This window comes from Ranitomeya imitator, chromosome 3 (assembly GCF_032444005.1).
Source record: "Ranitomeya imitator isolate aRanImi1 chromosome 3, aRanImi1.pri, whole genome shotgun sequence".
NCBI classification, from domain to species: Eukaryota; Metazoa; Chordata; class Amphibia; order Anura; family Dendrobatidae; genus Ranitomeya; species Ranitomeya imitator.
The window spans coordinates 479,558,568-479,582,377 of NC_091284.1; the positions used below are offsets into that span (position 1 = coordinate 479,558,568).

The following is a 23,810-nucleotide window of genomic DNA, read 5'->3' on the forward strand; positions in this document are numbered from 1 at the left end:
CACACTTTACCCCTAGACATGTATCTGAATTTAAACAGGGCACCCAGGAAGCTGGTAGGGAATAGTCATGACACCAGGTCAGAATCAGAAAGTCAAGATCGGGGACAAAATTGTGCGAAAATCAAGTAATCAGAGATATGACCTAATGTCACAAGTTAATAACCAGGAGATGTAAGAGGCAGACCGAAATATTCAGCAAACCAGTAACAACTGATAATTATCAGCTTGAAGGAAGCTGTAAAGGTACCTTCACACTGAGCAACTTTAGAACAAGAATGACAGCGATCCGTGATGTTGCAGCGTCCTGGATAGCGATCTCGTTGTGTTTGACACGCAGCAGCGATCAGCATCCTGCTGTGACATCGCTGGTCGTAGCTAGAAGTCCGGAACTTTATTTGGTCGTCAGGTCGGCATGATTCGTCATGTTTGACAGCAAAAGCAATGATGCCTGCAATGTTTTTTCATGGAGCTAACAACCAAGCGAGAACGATAAGTGAGTCGCCGTTACGTCACTGGATCGCTCCTGCATCGTTCAGCTGTTGCCGTGTTTGACGTCTCCTAGCGACCTAAACAGCGACGCTGCAGCGATCGGCTCGTTGTCTATATCGCTGCAGCGTCGCTGAATGTGACGGTACCTTAAGGTTGTAACCTTGGCCAAAGCTCACAGCAGAGAGCTGATTAAAACTGCTAATCAACACTCTCCAGTTAAACATGGATTCTCTGGATGGGTGGAACCACAAGACCTAGCCACATTAATTTTAAAGGAAACCTGTCAGCAGGATTGTGCTGAGTAACCTACAGACAGTGTCAGGTTGGAGTCATTATACTGATTAAAATGATAGCTTTGTTGATTAAATCCGCCTTGTGGTTGTTGTTTAGTCTTTATTTTAAGTTTTGAGTTAATTATATGCTCGTGCTCCAGGGTGGGCCTGTGGGGAGGTTCTTCATGTGGTGTGCTGATTAGGTATTCATTAATATGGCTTCTGACAGGTCACTGATCCCTCAGTGACCTGCCCGATATTTTACATGCAGCATGATTGCATCTATAATGTGTATTTCATGGTCTTCTTTGATGCTATCCATAGATTCATTAAAAAAAAAAATCAGTTTGAAAATGGAGCCGGCCTCTCCTGTGCAGTAGCAGCGTTCGTCAATCCGATCGCTGCTACTGCGCAGGCACCGACTGTGCCATATTACTAGAGAAAAAATAAAATTTCCTCCACCAAGATGGCACCAGGAGTGCCTGCACAGTAGCGGCTATCGGTGATTGCTGATAGCTGCCACTGCGCAGGTGCCGCCAGCGCTATCTTGGAGAAGGAAATGTGGTGCTCTGATTAGGTATTCACCAGTATGGCTTCTGACAGGTCACTGATCCCTCAGTGACCTGCACCCTATTTTACATAATGAATAATATAGATATACAGCTCTGGCAAAAATGAAGAGACCACTGCAAAAAGTTCAGTTTGTTTGATTTTTCTCTTATATAGGTATAGTTTTGAGTTAAATGTAAATTGTTCTATTATTCTACAAGCTTCTGACAACATGGCTCCGAATTTCCAAGCAATACATTTTGGGTTTTTTTCTGAAAAGGAGAAATGGTCAAAATTTAAAAAAAACAACAAAACAGGGCTTTCAGACCTCTAATAATGCAAAAAAAAAGTTCATAATCATTTAGAAGCAACAGTTCTAATGTTTTAACTCAGGAACAGTTCAGAAATCAATATTTTGTGGATGGAATAACCATGATTTTTAATCACAGCTTTCATGCGTCTTGGCATGCTTTCCACCAGTCTTTCACACTGCTTCTGGCCCAAAAATTTAAGCAGTTCTTCTTTGTTTGATGGCTTGAGACAATCCATCATCCTCTTGATTACATTCCAGAGGTTTTCAATGGGGTTCAGGTCTAGAGATTGGGCTGCCCATGACAAAGTTTTGATGTGGTGGTCTCTTAATTTTTTGCCAGAGCTGTATATAGTGAAAAAAAATCAATCCCCTTCTGAAGGCAGGCACTGGCGGCACTTGCGCTGCAGCATGATCACATTTATAATGTGCATTTCTTGCTTTTCTTTGATGGTATCCATAGATTCATAAACAAAAAAAGTTTGAAAATGGCACCGGCAGTGCCTGCGCAGTAGCAGCTATCAGCGATCGATAGCTACTACTGCCCAGGCGCCAGCAGTGCCATCTTGCTAGAGAAATTTTTTTTTCTCCTTTAAGATGGCGTTGGCGGCGTCTGCGCAGTAGAATCTATGAATACCATCAAAGAAAAGCATGAAATACACATTATAGATGTAGCCATGCTGCATGTAAAATAGGGGGCAGATCACTGAGGGAGCAGTGACCTGTCAGAAGCCATACTGATGAATACCTAATCAGAGCACCACATAAAGACCCCCCCCCCACAGGCCGCCCCGGAGTACGAGCATATCATTAACTGAAAACTGCAAATAAAGATTAAACAACAACCACAAGACAGATTTAATCAACAAAGGTATCATTTTAATCAGTATAACGATGCCAACCTGACACTGTCTGTAGGTTACTGTCCACAATCCTGCTGACAGGTTCCCTTTAAACCTGACAGCGTTTGCATCTCCCATTTGCAGTACGAGCACTGAACTGCCTAGCGACAAAGTGAAGAAGCCGATATAGAGAGATATAAGACACACTGACTTTCAACAGTGCATGTTGTGAATTCTGCTCTTGGGCTCCCTCCGGTGGTTATGAGTGGTAGTGCTGCGGTAGTTGGATCGCAGCATTTATCAGGTGTATCTATTTTTTGCAATTTGGGCTGGGCTATATAGCCTTGCTTGATCCTTTAGTCAGTGCCAGTTGTCCATTGTTTTTGGAGGATTCACATCCATACCTGGTCTCTCCTGTTCTGCTGTTCATTTCAACAAAGATAAGTTCTGGCTTTGTTTTTGCTGTCCACCTGCTGTGGACCTTATAGTTCTGTGCATTTTCATGTTTTGTCTTGTCCAGCTTTGTCTGTGAAGGATTTTATAGAACTTACCTTAAATATGAGATTTGGAGTCAGATTTTGAAGCTTTTAATTTATTCAAGGCATTGCAAATTAGTTTCATGATCCTAGAGATTATTTCAAAATATTTGAAATTAACTTCATAGCAAAAAAGACTCCAGATTCTGAGGCTAGAGATTAATCCAATGTACTTGGAATTAGTGTCACGGAACCCATGGCGGACCCCAAGTAGCAAGGTTGCTTCAGCTACAGCCATAGATGCAATGAGTGGTAGAATTAGCAGTAGGGCATTGAAGGATATTCAAAAAGTCAGTAAAAAGGCAGGGATGTCTCTTTATGCTCCCTTACTCTGAAGAAGAGGTGGAGTCAGAGTACGAGGTAAATTAAAAAAAAAGGAACGGGTGTGATATATCAGTCAAACCCACTTTAGTGCACCACCTTCACCATGAGACCTGTCCCCAATCCCCCGAACAGTTTTCTCAGATGTCCAGGACTGCTATTCCAAGCCATTGGACTAGAATGGGAAGGGCACACTAACATCTATCACTAGCCAGAATAACTGGATCTGAAAACAAGGAAAAGCTTATGATCAAAAGGTTGAACACTGTCCAACCTGCAAGCACACAAAAAGGGGAGTAGAAAAATAGGAGTGATCTTCTGTGATGGTCATAGGATATATATTTACAATGTTTTTATTTTAAATTGTGTAATTATTGTATTTTTAACTAGATGCCTACTGTAGTTTCTGAATACAAATGAAGTCGTTAGTGTTACCTTTGAATAAAAAGGACCATAGTAGTCTATGTTTGCATTACTATGTGTTGATGTAGATGGTAGTACATGTGTTTGTTTTTCATGTTGAAGTAGCTGTTTACCAGTGATAGAGGAGAGCATCTGAGGTGTAGACAGAATTAAAGGTACCATCACATTAAGCGACGCTGCAGCGATATAGACAACGATGCCGATCGCTGCAGTGTCGTTGTTTTGTCGTTGTGTGGTCGCTGGAGAGCTGTCACCCAGACAGCTCTCCAGCGACCAACGATGCCGAAGTCCCCTGGTAACCAGGGTAAACATCGGGTTACTAAGCGCAGGGCCGCGCTTAGTAACCCGATGTTTACCCTGGTTACCATTGTAAATGTAAAAAAAAAAACACTACATACTTAAATTTTGGTGTCTGTCGCGTCCCCCGCCTTCAGCTTCCCTGCACTGTGTAAGCGCCGGCCGTAAAGCAGAGCGGTGACGTCACGGTGAAGCCATGTTTGTGTGGATGGCTTTTCAGGATGGCCTGAGCCAAAACTTAAAGCAACCTTTCAATAACAAGCAATACAAGTCAGACCACATTATGCATATTATTCAGGTACCATAAGTGTTTTTGTATTAGTCATGATCACAAGTGAGACTGTACACAAGTATCTCCAGGATGCGTGGTATAATAGATTCATCAAACACCTTCAGGCTACAATTGGGAAGACTAAAGGTACCGTCACACTTAGCGACGCTGCAGCGATACCGACAACGATCCGGATCGCTGCAGCGTCGCTGTTTGGTCGCTGGAGAGCTGTCAGACAGACCGCTCTCCAGCGACCAACGATGCCGGTAACCAGGGTAAACATCGGGTAACTAAGCGCAGGGCCACGCTTAGTAACCCGATGTTTACCCTGGTTACCATCCTAAAAGTAAAAAAAACAAACAGTACATACTTACCTACCGCTGTCTGTCCTCCAGCGTTGTGCTCTGCACTCCTCCTGTACTGTCTGTGTGAGCACAGCGGCCGGAAAGCAGAGCGGTGACGTCACCGCTCTGCTTTCCGGCTGACCGACGCTCACAGCCAGTACAGGAGGAGTGCAGAGCACAGCGCTGGAGGACAGACAGCTGTAGGTAAGTATGTACTGTTTGTTTTTTTTACTTTTAGGATGGTAACCAGGGTAAACATCGGGTTACTAAGCGCGGCCCTGTGCTTAGTTACCCGATGTTTACCCTGGTTACCAGTGAAGACATCGCTGAATTGGTGTCACACACGCCGATTCAGCGATGTCTGCGGGGAGTCCAGCGACGAAATAAAGTTCTGGACTTTCTTCCCCGACCAGCGACAGCACAGCAGGGGCCTGATCGCTGCTGCCTGTCACACTGGACGATATCGCTAGCGAGGACGCTGCAACGTCACGGATCGCTAGCGATATCGTCTAGTGTGACGGTACCTTAATTTTACAGGTTTTGGACTTTGTACTCTTTCTCTTGTATCAGCCAATTCAATGTCCTATCTAGCCATCTTCTGATGAAGGAAGAGTTGTTTGGTGTTTGTTTGTTGGAACATGTCAGAACTGAATTTTAAGTGGTAATTTCAGAAACATGATAGTACCATTCCCAGTGGTAGACTGTGTTAAGAATTTGTCGTGGCAAGTTAATCTCACAAGGAAAATGGGGGACTGGAGCAAAAATCAAAAGAGTAATGTATCAACAAAGCTCAAATTTAGAAAAATATCTATTAGGTACACCAAAGTGAGTTTCCCTACATAGGGACAAGCAAATATACAGGGAATGTGAGAATGGATCATGTACAATGAAACATGTTCATAATGGCTCATGACCAAGGGCATCTTTGCTTCACTTAGGAGATGGGGCACAATGTGAAATGATGGGGGGTGGGGGGGGAGGGGTGGCTTCACATGACTGATGTGCGTTGGTGTATCTTTAGTAGTTCTACACTTCTTATGAATCTGGTTGACATATTAATGACATACAGTTTTATACCAACTACTCCTTGGGAGTGAGTGTTATTTGTGGACATAATGTTTATCATTAGCTACCAAAGGGAGATAAGGGAACATGCACCTTGACCTGGATTTAGCTAGCCATGTGAGTCTGGGAGGAAAAAGACCTGTTGTATGAGAACATGCCAGCACATATTTTATGAAACAAGAGACAGTGAAAGCCAATGCCAGGATAACAGTCAATGTACTATGGCAAAAGAAAATTGACTTATCTTTCCCAAAAGTAGGTTTAGCTGTTAAAACTGAACAGAATACGGAAAAATTAGCTTAACGCTTCGACAATATTACTGATCATGTGTTTGATGCTTTAAATGTACATTCTACATTTACAGGACTGCTGTTCCTAGTGACTAATCCATGTATCAAATGTTTGTAGATTGCTTTATACATAAGTATTTTTTACTTTGAAGTTAAAGATTTCTTTTTTTGAAAAGGAGTCAAATAAATTCCAATGTGATTCAATGATGTTACAAAATAAGTTGACACTTTCTTGGGAAGGAAAAATACATTTTAGGTGAAATATATACATTGCTCTATCCCTTCTGACCACATACTATTGCTGATAAAAAATGCTTTTTTTTTCTTCTTGCTGTTGTGCTATGCACTTTTGTATCCCTGTGCTGATCTATTGAGTAGGCTTAGGGGTAGACTTTCCTGAGAACACAGCCAAAGAAAGATGCTGTGATTTTGCTATAGGTTGATTAAAATATTGGCACATGTGAACTGGATCATTGACTTTAATAAGTCGATATTCAATGTGACTGTGTTCTGATGTATAGTGATGTTTTTTCTGTGCAAATAGGCACTATGTAATCTAAGAGTCCATTAGAACTCAGTGATGCACAGAGTTATATGAACGCCACCTGGCAACATGCTTGCTGGTTAGTGGTCATTTAAATGTGCACTGAATGCTAATTTGTAACAGATCATTTAGTGCACACTGAGACTGACATTTTTCTCGGCAGTGCTGTGAGTCCTGTTTACTGTATCTTTTGGGCAGAGCAAAAGATCATTTTACCCTATGAGCAAGCATTTTGCTCATTCATATGGTGATCGGCAGCATGTTTAGACTGCATGATTTTCGGGAAGCTCATTTACTATAATCTTGCAGAGTACATTGACTTTAAGGCCGGACTCACACTAGAGCATAATAGAGCGTAAATCGCATAGCACTCGGCCCAATGTTAACCTATGGGGCAGCTCCTATTATCCGTTTTTTTCTCGGCCGTATTCAGGATCCGAGTGAAATCGCAGCATGCTGCGATTGTCAGCGAATCTCGGCCAAGAATCGCCAATGCAAGTCTATGGGTGCGAGAAAAAAATCGGATTCCACACGGACCATGAGTGTGAATTGCGAGAAATACGATACAATTTCACAGGAAATTGAATCATCCATAATCTTGTGTTTCTTTGCAGTGAATGATGTCAATAGACGCTTGCAGGGACTAATACCAATTTCAACTTTTTGGGCGTAGTGGTGATGCAGCCCCCAAAAAAGAAAATATGTCTATTTTGAGTGTCTTAATTTTCTTGCACCGGTGATGGAGCTCAGACCGTAAGTGCATGCATGTCTAAAAATTTATAACGTCAATATGTTTTTTAAACAAATTTTTTTTAATTTTTGGATTACCAGAACAGAGTCAAACCTTACAGAAAGGGAGACTGCATCTGACTCTGAGGTGGTGATTGACCCCGTTGGTGAAGGTGCCAAAGTGGCTGGCCCATCTGCCCAACCAACAGCCAGCAACCAACCACCAGCAGCAGCGTCTTCTGCCACACAGGAGGCCAATCCAGAGGTTGAGGAAGGGGCCCACAGCAGCAGTCCAACCTTGACTCTGGATACATCACCACAGCCTTCTACAAGACTACACCGTGGGCAGTGCAGAAGGGTGCTTTCTACCACTGCCACCAGGAGGCAAGTGGAAACAGGGGTGTTGGACTATTTGTCCAGAGCTGCCCATGACGATGGGGAGGAAGCGTACTTCCGCAGTCTTGCTCGCTACTTGCGTCCCATTCCACGCTCGCTCAGGCTGCAGACCACAGGTTGTCTACAAATAGTGATAGATGCGGCAACACCCCCAAACAACTCTACTCCTGTGTTTAACTATCTTGAAAGTTGGCAAATGTCATCTAACAACCTTCTTGCAGTGCAAGACCTTCCACAGGAACAAACAGAACCAGTCGCAACAGCACCTCCGCCACGTATTGCACCACAGCCACAGCCACAGCCTGCCCAAACCCACCAACAAACACAACCTAGGCCAATGTATGAGTATCCAGCACCTGCCCAATCTGGCCACTTGAGCAGACACACGTTTGGAGGCTGGTCCCAACATATGTCTGCTCGACATGGCCATACTGGGGGGTATGACCAAATGGGACAATCCAGTTCACAGGAGTTAATGCACTTCTACCCTTAGTAACAAATTTTCCCTCAGACACAGGATAGATCCTTGCAACAAAATCCTCCATATATATCTGGCATACCACAGGTTGACAGTCAGGTTGGTCAACCACCTAGGCCAAGTTCCGCACATGCTGGCCACCCGCCATCACCACCCCCAACCTAACAGAACCTGTAATTTGTTTGTAATAGTTATTTGGCTGCCATTGACGGTGTTTTGGGTGTAAGGTTATTTGTGTCCTTGGCATGTTATGCTTTATTGTTTGCTCTGGTTAATATGCCTAAAATGACATATGATGTCAATATGTTTTTGGCAACTATATATATGTTTTGAGCAGTAAAAACGTTTTTTAAATCAATGAGTGTCATGTATTGTTAGGACTACATACATTATGTGAATACTTAACAAAATATTTTTTTTTGTTTAAAAACATACAACACAATTCAAACAGGAACACTAGTCTATTTATTAAGTTAGAAGAGAAAAAAAATTAGATCGAAACAGCATTGTCTTACCAGACAGTTGATCCCTCTGGTGAAACAAAAAAATTTGTTAAGACATCACGAACTTTTAGGCCAGAGGGCTGACGACGTGAAGGAAGAACACGTGTAGTAGACAAGACAGTATTTGCAGATTCAACTTCACCATCAATGGACAATCATGGTATCTTGTAGAGTTGTGAAGAACAACACATGCTTTTATCATGCCATTGACATTGCCTTCACTCAGTTGAATTGCGGACTGCAGTACCGCCATTTTGCACTGAGAATGCCGAAGGAACACTCTACTTGACAGCAGGCGCGGGAAAGATGCAAATTAAAAATTTGCCGCCAATAGTCCAGGCCTCTCCATGGATAGGGCCTCATGAGGTTCCTTGATAATTGAAACGCCTCATCTGCTACCATCATGTAAGGCACCGTGTTATGAAAGGCAATTCAGAATCACAATGGACATGGAGGTCAGAGCACATACAGTGATCTGACAATAACCCAAAATCATAGAACGAGCTCTGAGACGTGGGAACCCTGCAGACCGCAATCCCTAATCCTCTCCAAACAACACTAGAGGCAGCCGTGGATTGCGCCTAACTCTGCCTATGCAACTCGGCACAGCCTGAGAAACTAGCTAGCCTGAAGATAGAAAATAAGCCTACCTTGCCTCAGAGAAACACCCCAAAGGAAAAGGCAGCCCCCCACATATAATGACTGTGAGTTAAGATGAAAAGACAAACGTTGGGATGAAATAGATTCAGCAAAGTGAGGCCCGACTTTCTTAACAGAGCGAGGATAGGAAAGATAACTTTGCGGTCTACACAAAACCCTAAAGAAAACCACGCAAAGGGGGCAAAAAGACCCTCCGTACCGAACTAACGGCACGGAGGTACACCCTTTGCGTCCCAGAGCTTCCAGCAAAACAATAAGACAAGCTGGACAGAAAAAATAGCAAACAAATAGCAAAGAAGAACTTAGCTATGCAGAGCAGCAGGCCACAGGAATGATCTTCTCCTGGGACAAGGTCAAATTGTCCACTACATGAGTCCAAATCTGCTGCAACCTGTCCACCACAGTATCCACACCAGGACAGTCCGAAGACTCAACCTGTCCTGAAGAGAAACGAGGATGGAACCCAGAATTGCAGAAAAATGGCGAAACCAAGGTAGCCGAGCTGGCCCGATTATTAAGGGCGAACTCAGCCAAAGGCAAAAAGGACACCCAGTCATCCTGATCGGCAGAAACAAAGCATCTCAGATATGTTTCCAAGGTCTGATTGGTTCGTTCGGTCTGGCCATTAGTCTGAGGATGGAAAGCCGAGGAAAAAGACAAGTCAATGCCCATCCTACCACAAAAGGCTCGCCAAAACCTCGAAACAAACTGGGAACCTCTGTCAGAAACGATATTCTCTGGAATGCCATGTAAACGAACCACATGCTGGAAGAACAATGGCACCAAATCAGAGGAGGAAGGCAATTTAGACAAGGGTACCAGATGGACCATCTTAGAAAAGCGATCACAGACCACCCAAATGACTGACATCTTTTGAGAAACGGGAAGATCTGAAATAAAATCCATAGAGATATGTGTCCAAGGCCTCTTCGGGACCGGCAAGGGCAAAAGCAACCCACTGGCACGAGAACAGCAGGGCTTAGCCCGAGCACAAATCACACAGGACTGCACAAAAGTACGCACATCCCGCGACAGAGATGGCCACCAAAAGGATCTAGCCACTAACTCTCTGGAACCAAAGATTCCAGGATGACCAGCCAACACCGAACAATGAACCTCAGAAATAACTTTATTCGTCCACCTATCAGGGACAAACAGTTTCTCCGCTGGACAACGATCAGGTTTATCAGCCTGAAATTTTTGCAGCACCCGCCGCAAATCAGGGGAGATGGCAGACACAATTACTCCTTCCTTGAGGATACCTGCCGGCTCAGACAAACCCGGAGAGTCGGGCACAAAACTCCTAGACAGAGCATCCGCCTTCACATTTTTAGAGCCCGGAAGGTACGAAATCACAAAGTCAAAACGGGCAAAAAACAGCGACCAACGAGCCTGTCTAGGATTCAAACGCTTAGCAGACTCGAGATAAGTCAAGTTCTTATGATCAGTCAATACCACCACGCGATGCTTAGCTCCTTCAAGCCAATGACGCCACTCCTCGAATGCCCACTTCATGGCCAGCAACTCTCGGTTGCCCACATCATAATTTCGCTCAGCAGGCGAAAACTTCCTGGAAAAAAAAGCGCATGGTTTCATCACTGAGCAATCAGAACCTCTCTGCGACAAAACAGCCCCTGTTCCAATCTCAGAAGCATCAACCTCGACCTGGAACGGAAGAGAAACATCTGGCTGACACAACACAGGGGCAGAAGAAAAACAACGCTTCAACTCCTGAAAAGCCTCCACAGCAGCAGAAGACCAATTGACCACATCAGCACCCTTCTTGGTCAAATCGGTCAATGGTTTGGAAATACTAGAAAAATTGCAGATGAAGCGACGATAAAAATTAGCAAAGCCCAGGAACTTTTGCAGACTTTTCAGAGATGTCGGCTGAGTCCAATCATGGATGGCTTGGACCTTAACAGGATCCATCTCGATAGTAGAAGGGGAAAAGATGAACCCCAAAAATGAAACCTTCTGCACACCAAAGAGACACTTTGATCCCTTCACAAACAAAGAATTAGCACGCAGGACCTGAAAAACCGTTCTGACCTGCTTCACATGAGACTCCCAATCATCCGAGAAGATCAAAATATCATCCAAGTACACAATCAGGAATTTATCCAGGTACTCTCGGAAGATGTCATGCATAAAGGACTGAAACACTGATGGAGCATTGGCAAGTCCGAATGGCATCACTAGATACTCAAAATGACCCTCGGGCGTATTAAATGCAGTTTTCCATTCATCGCCTCGCCTGATTCGCACCAGATTATACGCACCACGAAGATCTATCTTGGTGAACCAACTAGCCCCCTTAATCCGAGCAAACAAATCAGATAACAATGGCAAGGGGTACTGAAATTTAACCGTGATCTTATTTAGAAGGCGGTAATCTATACAAGGTCTCAGCGAACCATCCTTCTTGGCTACAAAAAAGAACCCTGCTCCTAATGGCGACGATGACGGGCAAATATGCCCCTTCTCCAGGGTTTCCTTCACATAACTGCGCATAGCGGCGTGCTCAGGCACGGATAAATTAAACAGTCGACCTTTTGGGAATTTACTACCAGGAATCAAATTGATAGCACAATCACAATCCCTATGCGGAGGTAGGGTATCGGACTTGGGCTCATCAAATACATCCCGGTAATCAGACAAGAACTCTGGAACCCCAGAAGGGGTGGATGACGAAATTGACAGAAATGGAACATCACCATGTACCCCCTGACAACCCCAGCTGGACACCGACATGGATTTCCAATCTAATACTGGATTATGGGCTTGTAGCCATGGCAACCCCAACACGACCACATCATGCAGATTATGCAACACCAGAAAGCGAATAACCTCCTGATGTGCAGGAGCCATGCACATGGTCAGCTGGGTCCAGTATTGAGGCTTATTCTTGGCCAAAGGCGTAGCATCAATTCCTCTCAATGGAATAGGACACTGCAAGGGTTCCAAGAAAAACCCACAACGCTTAGCATATTCCAAGTCCATCAAATTCAGGGCAGCGCCTGAATCCACAAATGCCATGACAGAATACGATGACAAAGAGCATATCAAGGTAACGGACAGAAGAAATTTTGACTGTACTGTACCAATGGTGGCAGACCTAGCGAACCGCTTAGTGCGCTTAGGACAATCAGAGATAGCATGAATGGAATCACCACAGTAGAAACACAGACCATTCAGATGTCTGTGTTCTTGCCGTTCAACTCTGGTCAAGGTCCTATCACACTGCATAGGCTCAGGTTTAAGCTCAGGTAATACCGCCAAATGGTGCACAGATTTACGCTCACGCAAGCGTCGACCGATCTGAATGGCCAAAGACATAGACTCATTCAAACCAGCAGGCATAGGAAATCCCACCATGACATCCTTAAGAGCTTCAGAGAGACCCTTTCTGAATATAGCTGCCAGCGCAGATTCATTCCATTGAGTGAGCACTGACCACTTTCTAAATTTCTGACAATATACCTCTATCTCATCCTGAGCCTGACAAAGAGCCAGCAAATTTTTTTCTGCCTGATCCACTGAATTAGGCTCATAGTACAGCAACCCAAGCGCCAGGAAAAACGCATCGATATTACTCAATGCAGGATCTCCTGACGCAAGAGAAAACGCCCAGTCCTGAGGGTCGCCGCGCAAAAAAGAAATGACGATCCTAACCTGTTGAACTGGGTCACCAGAGGAGCGAGGTTTCAAAGCCAGAAATAGTTTACAATTATTTTTGAAACTCAGAAATTTAGTTCTATCTCCAAAAAACAAATCTGGAATAGGAATTCTCGGTTCTAGCAAAGAATTCTGAACCACAAAATCTTGAATATTTTGAACTCTTGCCGTGAGCTGATCCACACATGAAGACAGACCTTTAATGTCCATTGCTACACCTGTGTCCTGAACCACCCAAATGTCTAGGGGAAAAAAAAGACAAAACACAGTGCAAAGAAAAAAAAATGGTCTCAGAACTTCTTTTTTCCCTCTATTGAGAATCATTAGCACTTTTGGCTTCCTGTACTGTTATGAAAGGCAATTCAGAATCACAATGGACATGGAGGTCAGAGCACATACAGTGATCTGACAATAACCCAAAATCATAGAACGAGCTCTGAGACGTGGGAACTCTGCAGACCACAATCCCTAATCCTCTCCAAACAACACTAGAGGCAGCCGTGGATTGCGCCTAACTCTGCCTATGCAACTCGGCACAGCCTGAGAAACTAGCTAGCCTGAAGATAGAAAATAAGCCTACCTTGCCTCAGAGAAACACCCCAAAGGAAAAGGCAGCCCCCCACATATAATGACTGTGAGTTAAGATGAAAAGACAAACGTAGGGATGAAATAGATTCAGCAAAGTGAGGCCCGACTTTCTTAACAGAGCGAGGATAGGAAAGATAACTTTGCGGTCTACACAAAACCCTAAAGAAAACCACGCAAAGGGGGCAAAAAGACCCTCCGTACCGAACTAACGGCACGGAGGTACACCCTTTGCGTCCCAGAGCTTCCAGCAAAACAATAAGACAAGCTGGACAGAAAAAATAGCAAACAAATAGCAAAGAAGAACTTCGCTATGCAGAGCAGCAGGCCACAGGAATGATCCAGGGAAAAACAAGTCCAACACTGGAACATTGACAGGAAGCCAGGATCAAAGCATTAGGTGGAGTTAAGTAGAGAAGCACCTAACGACCTTACCAGATCACCTGAGGGAGGAAACTCAGAAGCCGCAGTACCACTTTCCTCCACAAACGGAAGCTCCCAGATAGAATCAGCCGAAGTACCACTTGTGACCACTGACTCGTGAGCGCCGGCCAGCCGTAAAGCACAGCACAGCGGTGACGTCACCGCTGTACTTTATGGCCGGTGCTCAGTCAGTGCTGGAAGCTGAAGGCGAGGGACGTGACCAGACACCGGGAATGTAAGTATGTAGTGTTTGTTTTTTTACATTTACAACGGTAACCAGGGTAAACATCGGGTTACTAAGTGTGGCCCTGCGCTTAGTAACCCGATGTTTACCCTGGTTACCCGGGGACTTCAGGATCGTTGGTCGCTGGAGAGCTGCAGCGATCGACATCGTTGTTGGTATCGCTGCAGCGTCGCTTAGTGTGACGGTACCTTAATTCTCAGTATCTGTTAAATAGTATCTGTTAAAGAGTGTGTTTTGGTTGTTATTATGATTTAAAAAGAGAAAACAAAGTAGTCTGACAATAAATTGCTTCACTCAACCACTAAATATAAATATATATATATATATATATATATATATATATATATATATATATACATACAGTACAGACCAAAAGTTTGGACACACCTTCTCATTTAAAGACTTTTCTGTATTTTCATGACTATGAAAATTGTACATTCACACTGAAGGCATCAAAACTATGAATTAACACATGTGGAATTATGTACTTAACAAAATAGTGTGAAACAACTGAAATTATGTCTTATTTTCTAGGTTCTTCAAAGTCGCCACCTTTTGCTTTGTTGACTGCTTTGCACACTCTTGGCATCCTCTTGATGAGCCACCTTAAGTGAGAAGGTGTGTCCAAACTTTTGGTCTGTACTGTGTATATATATATACTGTATATATATATATATATATACTTATATATATATATATATATATATATATTTAGCATATATCACTGTGCAAAGTACCACATCCTGTCCTGTAGCATAATTCTAAGTATCTCCTCTGGCTCCTATTTTGGTCATTTTAGCATTTGGGGGGTGTTTTTTAGGGGTGTGGATTTTAGGAGGTGTGGTCCTCATTAGTCGTTGTCTTTAAGGGGCGTGTCAAATGTCTGTAAAAATGTTATGCTATCCATGAATTTGTGTCCAGTTGTCCAGAATTTTTTTAGGAATTTGGCAACCCTGAACAGTGGCCAGGTACACAACTGTCCAGCCAGGGAACAGTTTTGGAGGAGGAAGAGGACGAATCGTATTCACAGCTGGGAGCCACTTAAATCAGCTCACAGGCATTATTGGAGCATGGCTGGGGAATACAGAGGACCCAGACCATACACCACCGATTGAGGACAGCTTGCCCCTGGGAAATCTGGTGCAGATGAGCCAATACATACTGCTCTGCCTGCACAACGACCGCCAAATTGCCCGGATTATTACCACTGCTGATTACTGGGTGGCCACTATGCTGGATTCCCTCTACAAGGATTTTGTACCATTGTTACTTCCATCACTTGAGCTCAATCACAAAATGTGTGAATACAAGCGCATGCTGGCAGAGGCACTACTGAAGGCGCTCCCACCTGACAGTGAGCGCTCAGTGAAAGAACAATGCAGAGGAGGAAATCGCTAATGCAGCTGCGGCACCATCAACACCTTAGAAGACACGATTAGTATTGTCAAATGTGGCAAAGCTTTTTCAGCACATCACAACATCTGGCACCATCATCTGATACAGTTCATATTAGTAGGAGGCAGCATTACAATAACATGGTGGAAGAGTACGTGTCCACACATCTCCACGTACTAACTGATTGGTCTTCCCAATTTAACTTCAGGGTCTCCAAATTGGACATATGCCCTGAGCCTGACCTTTACTCCTTGGAGACGTTGACCTGCTCTGTGGCAAGTGTAGTGTCAGAATGTGTGTTTAGCATGCCACCTGTCCACTGCCAATGTGGGTTAGCTAATCTTTATTAAAATGAACCAGGCGTGGATCCCAGAGGACTTGTCTGTGTGATGGGCCATTCCCAATTAGGGTAAGTATTGGAGTGCTCAAGAATGATACTGCACACCCAGGTGACAGATGACAGATTTATCCTAACCAAATGTCTATTATATCTGTACCTTTTGGCTCTTTTGCCTCTTACACCTACAACGCCACATCTACCTCCACCTCCTCCACCTCATCCTCCACTTGGACCTCCACCTCTTGGTTCTAGATTGTTATCTTTATTTTTTTAATTCTATGTTCTTTTCAGTCAGTTCCCTAAAAAAACAAGAAAAAAAACACAAAAACAGTCTCCTCCCCTGCCTCTTCCACCTCCTCCTCCACTTGGACCTCCACCTCCTGATTCAAGATAATTTTTTAAAGTTTTTTTTTTCTATGTCATTTTCCTATCTAAATTTGTTTGCAGGGCAATTGTCCTGCTTTTACTCCGATTTTGCAGTCTGCTAGCCCTTACTATAACCATTTTATAGCCATTTTAAAGCACTGAAGTTCGGGTTCACATTGACTTCTATTGGGCTCGGGTTCTGGGTCAAGTTCGGATGAACTTTGGATGAACTCGAGCATTCACAGGTCCGCTCATCCCTATGCATGATACATCTTCTTATAATGAATTTAGAAAATGTTTTGTAAATATCTTGTTTGTGGACATATACTGTAAATGATCACATGGGGGCATTTGTAGATTTATAGTGTAAGCTATGTTTGTGAAGGAGGGAATTTTTGTAAACAAAGTTTTTATATTTTTGCATCTTTCTAATATCCCAGGAGGACTTTTCACAAAATTGCACATGATGAATGGAACACACAATGTAATAGTGGCTGCAGAGTGGAACAAAACATTTTTTGCTTGTTTTTATTTACACAGCAGAGATACTATATTAGCAATCAAAGTACTGGACACTTAATTACCGTATATACTCGAATATAAGCTGAGATTTTCAGCCCATTTTTTTAGGCTGAAAGTGCCCCTCTCGGCTTATACTCGAGTCATTGTCCCAGGGGGGTCGGCGGGGAAGGGGGAGCGGCGGCTGTGACATACTCACCTGCTCCCGGCGCGGTCCCTGGCAGCTTCCCTGATGGTCTTCTCCGGGCGCTGACGGCTTCTTCCAGTGTTGAGCGGTCACATGGTACCGCTGATTACAGTAATTAATAGGGATGCGACTCCACTCCCATATTGGTGGAGCCCCATATTCATTACTGTAATGAGCGGTACCGGTGACTGCTCAATGCTGGAAGAAGCTGTCAGCGTCCAGAGAAGATCATCAGGGAAGCTGCCGGAGACCACACCGGGAGCAGGTGAGCATGACGGGGAGGGTGAGCAGCAATGCGCGATATTCACCTGTCCTCGTTCCACCGCCAGGCGCCACTCCGTCTTCCGCGTCCTCTGCTGTGATGCTCAGGTCAGAGGGCGCGATGACGTGGTTAGTGCGCACCCTCTGCCTGAACGTCAGTGCAGAGGACGCGGAAGACACAGTGGCATCCGTGGTTGAACGAGGACAGGTGAATATTGCAAGTGCCGGGGGCCTGAGCGACGAGAGGTGAGTATGTCATGATTTTTTTAATTGCAACAACAGCATACGGGGCAAATATCTCTATGGGGCATCTTATGGGGCCATAATCAGTATTTGTGCAGCATTATATGGGGCAAATATCTCTAAGGAGCATCTTATGGGGCTATAATCAGTATTTGTGCAGCATTATATGGGGCAAATATCTCTATGGAGCATCTTATGGCTCCATAATAAACATTTGTGCAGCATTATATGGGGCAAATGTGTCTATGGAGCATCTTATGGGGCCATAATCAACATTTGTGCAACATTATATGGGGCAAATGTGTCTATGGAGCATCTTATGGGGCCATATTCAACATTTGTGCACCATTATATGGGGCAAATGTGTCTATGGAGCATTTTATGGGGCCATTATTAACCTTTGTGCAGCATTATATGGGGCATATTTTAATATGGAGCATCTTATGGTGCCCATCATAAACTTTATGGAGCATTACTGTACATGGGGCGTATTTTGTATGGAGCATCTTATGGGGCCCATCATGAACTCTCAATCAATCAATCTCAATTAATTTTACTTTTATTGGTACCTATTTTTATTTTTGAAATTTACCGGTAGCTGCTGAATTTTCCACCCTAGGAGTATACTCAAGTCATTAAGTTTTCCCAGTTTTTTGTGGCAAAGTTAGGGGTCTTGGCTTATACTCGGGTCGGCTTATACTCGAGTATATACGGTAGCTAACATTGGTAAGGGTTAGTGAGTATTTTCACTTGGGGATGTACTTCTTCTCCTTGTAGGAGTTTCTATCTGATAGCACCCACTTAGACAGAGTTAACTCATTAAGTGTCAAATACATTCATTGTTAATATCTCCGCAATGGAGAGGCAAAATTTAAAAAAAGCAAAAACTTTTTATTTTGCTCTGCAGTTATCATTACATGTATTTAGGTTAACATGAAAAATTTGGTGAAAGGTCCTTTAACACCACTCCCAACCTCTACTGACACAGTTTTTAAGATCTTTGTTTGGAAATATTTTCTTTTTGAGTCTAAAAAATGCTATAACCCAAACAAACCTAATACTTCTCATAGTATAACTTACAATTGCACACCGGTTAAGATTTATTTATTATATACAGTATAAAGATACAAATACATTGAAAGGAGTTGTGCAGCCTTTGAATTTTTTTTTTACCAAAAGCTTAGAAAAGTTTAAATTGCCAAACTGAGTAATACTCATTTTACAAATTCGAACTGCTTATGTAGAGCTACTCTCTCGGTCCGCTGCTATCGCCTGTAGAACGGCCTTCAGAAATGAATTTTGGTAAAAAAATATGGAACCTCTGCAGCCAATTACTGTATTGGGTAAATGGCTGCAGCAGTCACACATCCATGTCCAATCAGCATCGCTGAAGGATGCAGGGACTGGTGAAGGATCCAGTAAGCCTTGGCACAGATGAAGCAAGAGGAATGTTGGTCAGTTTGTTGTTTCAAACTATTCTAAGCTGGAAAAACCCTTAAAGAATATATGGTATAAAAGTATTAAACTCATGGTAGGAATAGTCTGCGATGAGTTAAACAGGAACTTTAACCAGTTTTAGCATGTTAAAGTGGTCACATCATTGAATAATGGCTGCAGTGCTGAATAAAATGTAGTTTTAATTTTTTTATTTCACATAAGATCATGGAAATGTTAGCAGAGATTCACCTCTGGGGGTATTTACTTTTGCCCCTGCATGACAATGATAAGCAAGAGGAATACAGGAGGATAAAATGACAATGCCCCCAGATATGGTCAGACCTGGCTTTCTCTGTGTGAGACACCCAGCCCTGTTCTCCTAGCTGTTCTCACCGCTAGCATCTATTGTGATTACAAGCAGAGAGGTAGAGCAGGGCTATGTGTCATTAGAAGTTTAGTTATCTTCTCACAGCACTATCAACTAATAGCAAAACTATTTATACCTGTGATGCCTGTATATTCTGTGTGGTATTTCCTGATGAAGGGGGCATGAGACCCCTGAAACGCGTTGAATAAAACCACTGTGAATCAACTATACTCTCCTGAAATTCTTCTTAGCGGCAGCGCAGAATTTTAACTACAAATCTCCCTTTGAAGACATTACTGTCTCAAACAAAGAGAGATAGGTCTGACTATCTCTGGGAGAGTGTTCTTTTTTACCCCTGCATGACGCTTCTTGCTTATGATTGGATAACGTCATACAGGGAAAAAAGTAACTGCACCCACATGCGAATCTCTGGTCATGGCGTAAATTAGCATAAAAACTTTACTAATTAATATCTCCACAACAGAGATGAAGCCACTGTTCCATGATGTGTCGAGTTTAACATAAGCTAATACCTTTTGAAAGATGTTAATTACTATTTTCTGTTTTTCATTTACAAAAAGAACTTTTACTATACAAACTCATCTGTCATCTACCTAAAGAGAAGAAACACTGATTTCCATTTTGAATGAGTGTACATGAATACATACAAGATATCATTTTTCTACTTACACATTAAGAGGTATTTGAACTTTTGGTGAATTTGCTTGTTCTCCATTGAGTGTGGCTGTTTTTGGACTAGCAGCACCAGCAGCAGCAGTGCCAAATGTAGAAGAATCCTGCAGAAAAAGAACATAAAACACGTCTTTAGCAGGAAGGAGCTATTAGAAGTGGTAATCTGAGGATCTGTTGTGACATATCAAAATTCATTTATTTCCCATAGTGTATATAACTTTAACATACACAACACATTGGAGAATACACTATGTAAAATACCATCAATAATATAAAAAATATTCAACCCTACATAGCAGAAAGCAAACTCAGTCTGAAGCTTATAAGTGTGCTGAAAGAAGAAACAATTCCAATACATCATTCATCCCAAAGGTGCAATTTATGGAAAAAAGGGTGGTCTGAAGGCGAAAGTAAAGTTTACCTAAATCCCAATCAATTTGATGCCATAATCTAAGCTATTTTCTAATTTGCTTGCTTTAAGAATTTCCTACACCGTGCATTGTAGTATACTTAATGTATTTTTACTTGTACAATAATTGCTCATCTCTTCTTGTAAGCCATGAAGACAATGAAACCAACTATCATGGAACAACATGTGTCAAACACAAAAATATTAGATACATACAATACATAACTGCTGGCTGCCTTTTCATATGCCCTATGTTATGTTTGATAAAAAAGTTAACCTTTTAAGCCCCGAGGGTGGTTTGCACGTTAATGATCGGGCCAATTTTTACAATTCTGACCACTGTCCCTTTATGAGGTTATAACTCTGGTACGCTTCAATGGATCCTGGTGATTCAGACACTGTTTTCTCGAGACATATTGTACTTCATGACAGTGGTAAATTTTCTTTGATATTACCTGCGTTTAATTGTGGAAAAGAAAACGGAAATTTGGCGAAAATTGTGAAATTTTTATGAATTTTTATGCCCTTAAATCACAGATGTCGCAAAAAATACTTAATAAGTAACATTTTTCACATGTCTACTTTACATCAGCACAATTTTGGAAACCAAATTTTTTTTTGTTAGGGAGTTATAAGGGTTAAAAGTGGACCAGCAATTTCTCATTTTTACAACACCATTTTTTTTAGGGACCACATCACATTTGAAGTCATTTGAGGGGTCTATATGATAGAAAATAACCAAGTGTGACACCATTCTAAAAACTGTACCCCTCAAGGTGCTCAAAACCACATTCAAGAAGTTTATTAACTCTTCTGGTGCTTCACAGGAATTTTTGTAATGTTTTTAAAAAAAATTAACATTTAATTTTTTTTCACAAAAAATTTACTTCACCTCCAATTTGATTTATTTTACAAAGGGTAACAAGAGAAAATGGACTGCAAAAGTTGTTGAACAATTTGTCCTGAGTACCCCGATACCCCATATATGGGGGTAAACCACTGTTTGTGCGCATGGCAGAGCTCGGAAGGGAAGGAGCGCCATTTGACTTTTCAATGCAAAATTGGCTGGAATTGAGATGGGACGCCATGTTGCTTTTGGAGAGCCACTAATGTGCCTAAACATTGAAACCCCCCACAAGTGACACCATTTTGGAAAGTAGACCCCTAAGGAACTTATCTAGATGTGTGGTGAGCACTTTGACCCATCAAGTGCTTCACAGAAGTTTATAATGTAGAGCCGTAAAAATAAAAAATATTTTTTCACAAAAATGAACTTTTCGCCTCCAATTTTTATTTTTCCAAAGTTACCAGAAGAAATTGTACCCCAAAGGTTGTTGTGCAATTTGTCCTGAGTACGATAATACCCCATATGTGAGGGTAAACCACTGTTTGGATGCATGGCAGAGTTCGGAAGGGAAGGAGCGGCGTTTGACTTTTCAATGCAAAATTGACTGGAATTGAGATGAGACGCCATGTTGTGTTGGGGAGCCCCTGATGTGCCTAAACATTGAAACCCCCCACAAGTGACACCATTTTGGAAAGTAGACCCCCTAAGGATCTTATCTATATGTGTTGTGAACCCCCAAGTGTTTCACTACAGTTTATGACGCAGAGCCATGAAAATAAAAATTCTTTTTTTCCATAAAAATTATTTTTTAGTCCCCAGTTTTCTATTTTCCCAAGGGTATCAGGAGAAATTGGACCCAAAACATTGTTGTGCAATTTGTCCTGAGTACGCTGATACCCCATATGTGGGGGTAACCACAGTTTGGGCGCATGGCAGAGCTCGGAAGGGAAGGAGTGCCATTTGGAATGCAGACTTAGATGGAATGGTCTGCAGGAGTCACATTGCGTTTGCAGAGCCCCTAATGTACCTAATGTACCTAAACAGTAGAAACCCACCACAAGTTACCCCATATTGGAAACTAGACCCCCAAGGAACTTATCTAGATGTGTTGTGAGAACTTTGAACCCCCAAGTGTTTCACTACAGTTAATAACGCAGAGCCGTGAAAAGAAAAAATCATTTTTTTCCCACAAATATCTTAGCTCCCAGTTTTGTATTTTCCCAAGGGTAAGAGGAGAACTTGGTCCCCAAAAGTTGTTGTCCAATTTGTTCTGAGTACGCTGATACCCCATATGTGGGGGGGAACCACCGTTTGGGTGCATGGCAGAGCTCGGAAGGAAAGGAGCGCCATTTGGAATGCAGACTTAGATGGATTGGTCTGAAGCGTAAAGTTGCATTTGCAGAGCCCCTGATGTACCTAAACAGTAGAACCCCCCCACAAGTGACCCCATATTGGAACCTAGACCCCCATGGAACTTACCTAGATGTGTTGTGAGAGCTTTGAACCCCCATGTATTTCACTACAGTTTATAACGCAGATCCGTGAAAATAAAAAATAATTTTTGTCCCACAAAAATTATTTGTTAGCCCCCAGTTTTGTATTTTCTCAAGGGTAACAGGAGAAATTGGACCCCAAAAGTTGTTGTCCAATTTGTCCTTAGTACGCTGATACCCCATTTGTTGGGGTAAACCGCTGTTTGGGCGCACGGCAGAGCTCGGAAGGGAAGGAGCACTGTTTTACTTTTTCAACGCAGAATTGGCTGGAATTGAGATCGGACGCCATGTCGCATTTGGAGAGCCCCTGATGTGCCTAAATAATTGAAACCCCCAATTCTAACTGAACCTGTGACATTTTTTGACATTTTGTGACATTTTTTGATCGCTTTTTATTCCGATTTTTGTGAGGCAGTATGACCAAAAACCAGCTATTCATGAATTTCTTTTGGGGGAGGCGTTCATACCGTTCCGCGTTTGGTAAAATGGATAAGGCGGTTTTATTATTCGGGTCAGTATGATTACAGCGATATCTCATTTAGATAATTTTTTTATGTTTTGTCGCTTTTATACGATAAAAACTATTTTATAGAAAAAAGAATTATTTTTGCATCACTTTATTCTGAGGACTATAATTTTTTAATTTCTTCACTGATGGCACTGTATGGTGGCTCGTTTTTTGCGGGACAAGATGACGTTTTCAGCGGTACCATGATTATTTATATCTGTCTGTTTGTTCGGCGGTATGATAATAAAGGGTTGTTTTTTGCCTTGTTTTTAAAAAAAATTTTACGTCGGGTTATTACGGACGCGGCGATACTAAATATGTGTACTTTTATTGTTTTGTTTTTTTTATTTAGATAATGGAATGTATTTATTGGAACAATATATATATATATATATATATATATATATATATATATATTTAGGAATTTTTTTTCCTTTTAACCATGTAAAAAATTTTTTTAACTTTGCCGCAGGGGGGGCATCACATTATATTATAT

At 42.4% G+C, this 23,810-nt stretch overlaps 1 protein-coding gene across 2 annotated transcripts in view; it reads right to left on the bottom strand.

Moving 5' to 3' along the window:
• SH3RF3 (SH3 domain containing ring finger 3) overlaps positions 1-23,810 on the bottom strand; it is a 778,505-nt gene that overhangs the window by 96,469 nt on the left and 658,226 nt on the right. For both annotated transcript variants that reach the window (XM_069757545.1, XM_069757544.1), the window contains one exon: positions 20,055-20,161. In XM_069757545.1, coding sequence (XP_069613646.1) covers positions 20,055-20,161 — 107 coding nt within the window. The remainder of the gene's footprint in view (positions 1-20,054; positions 20,162-23,810) is intronic.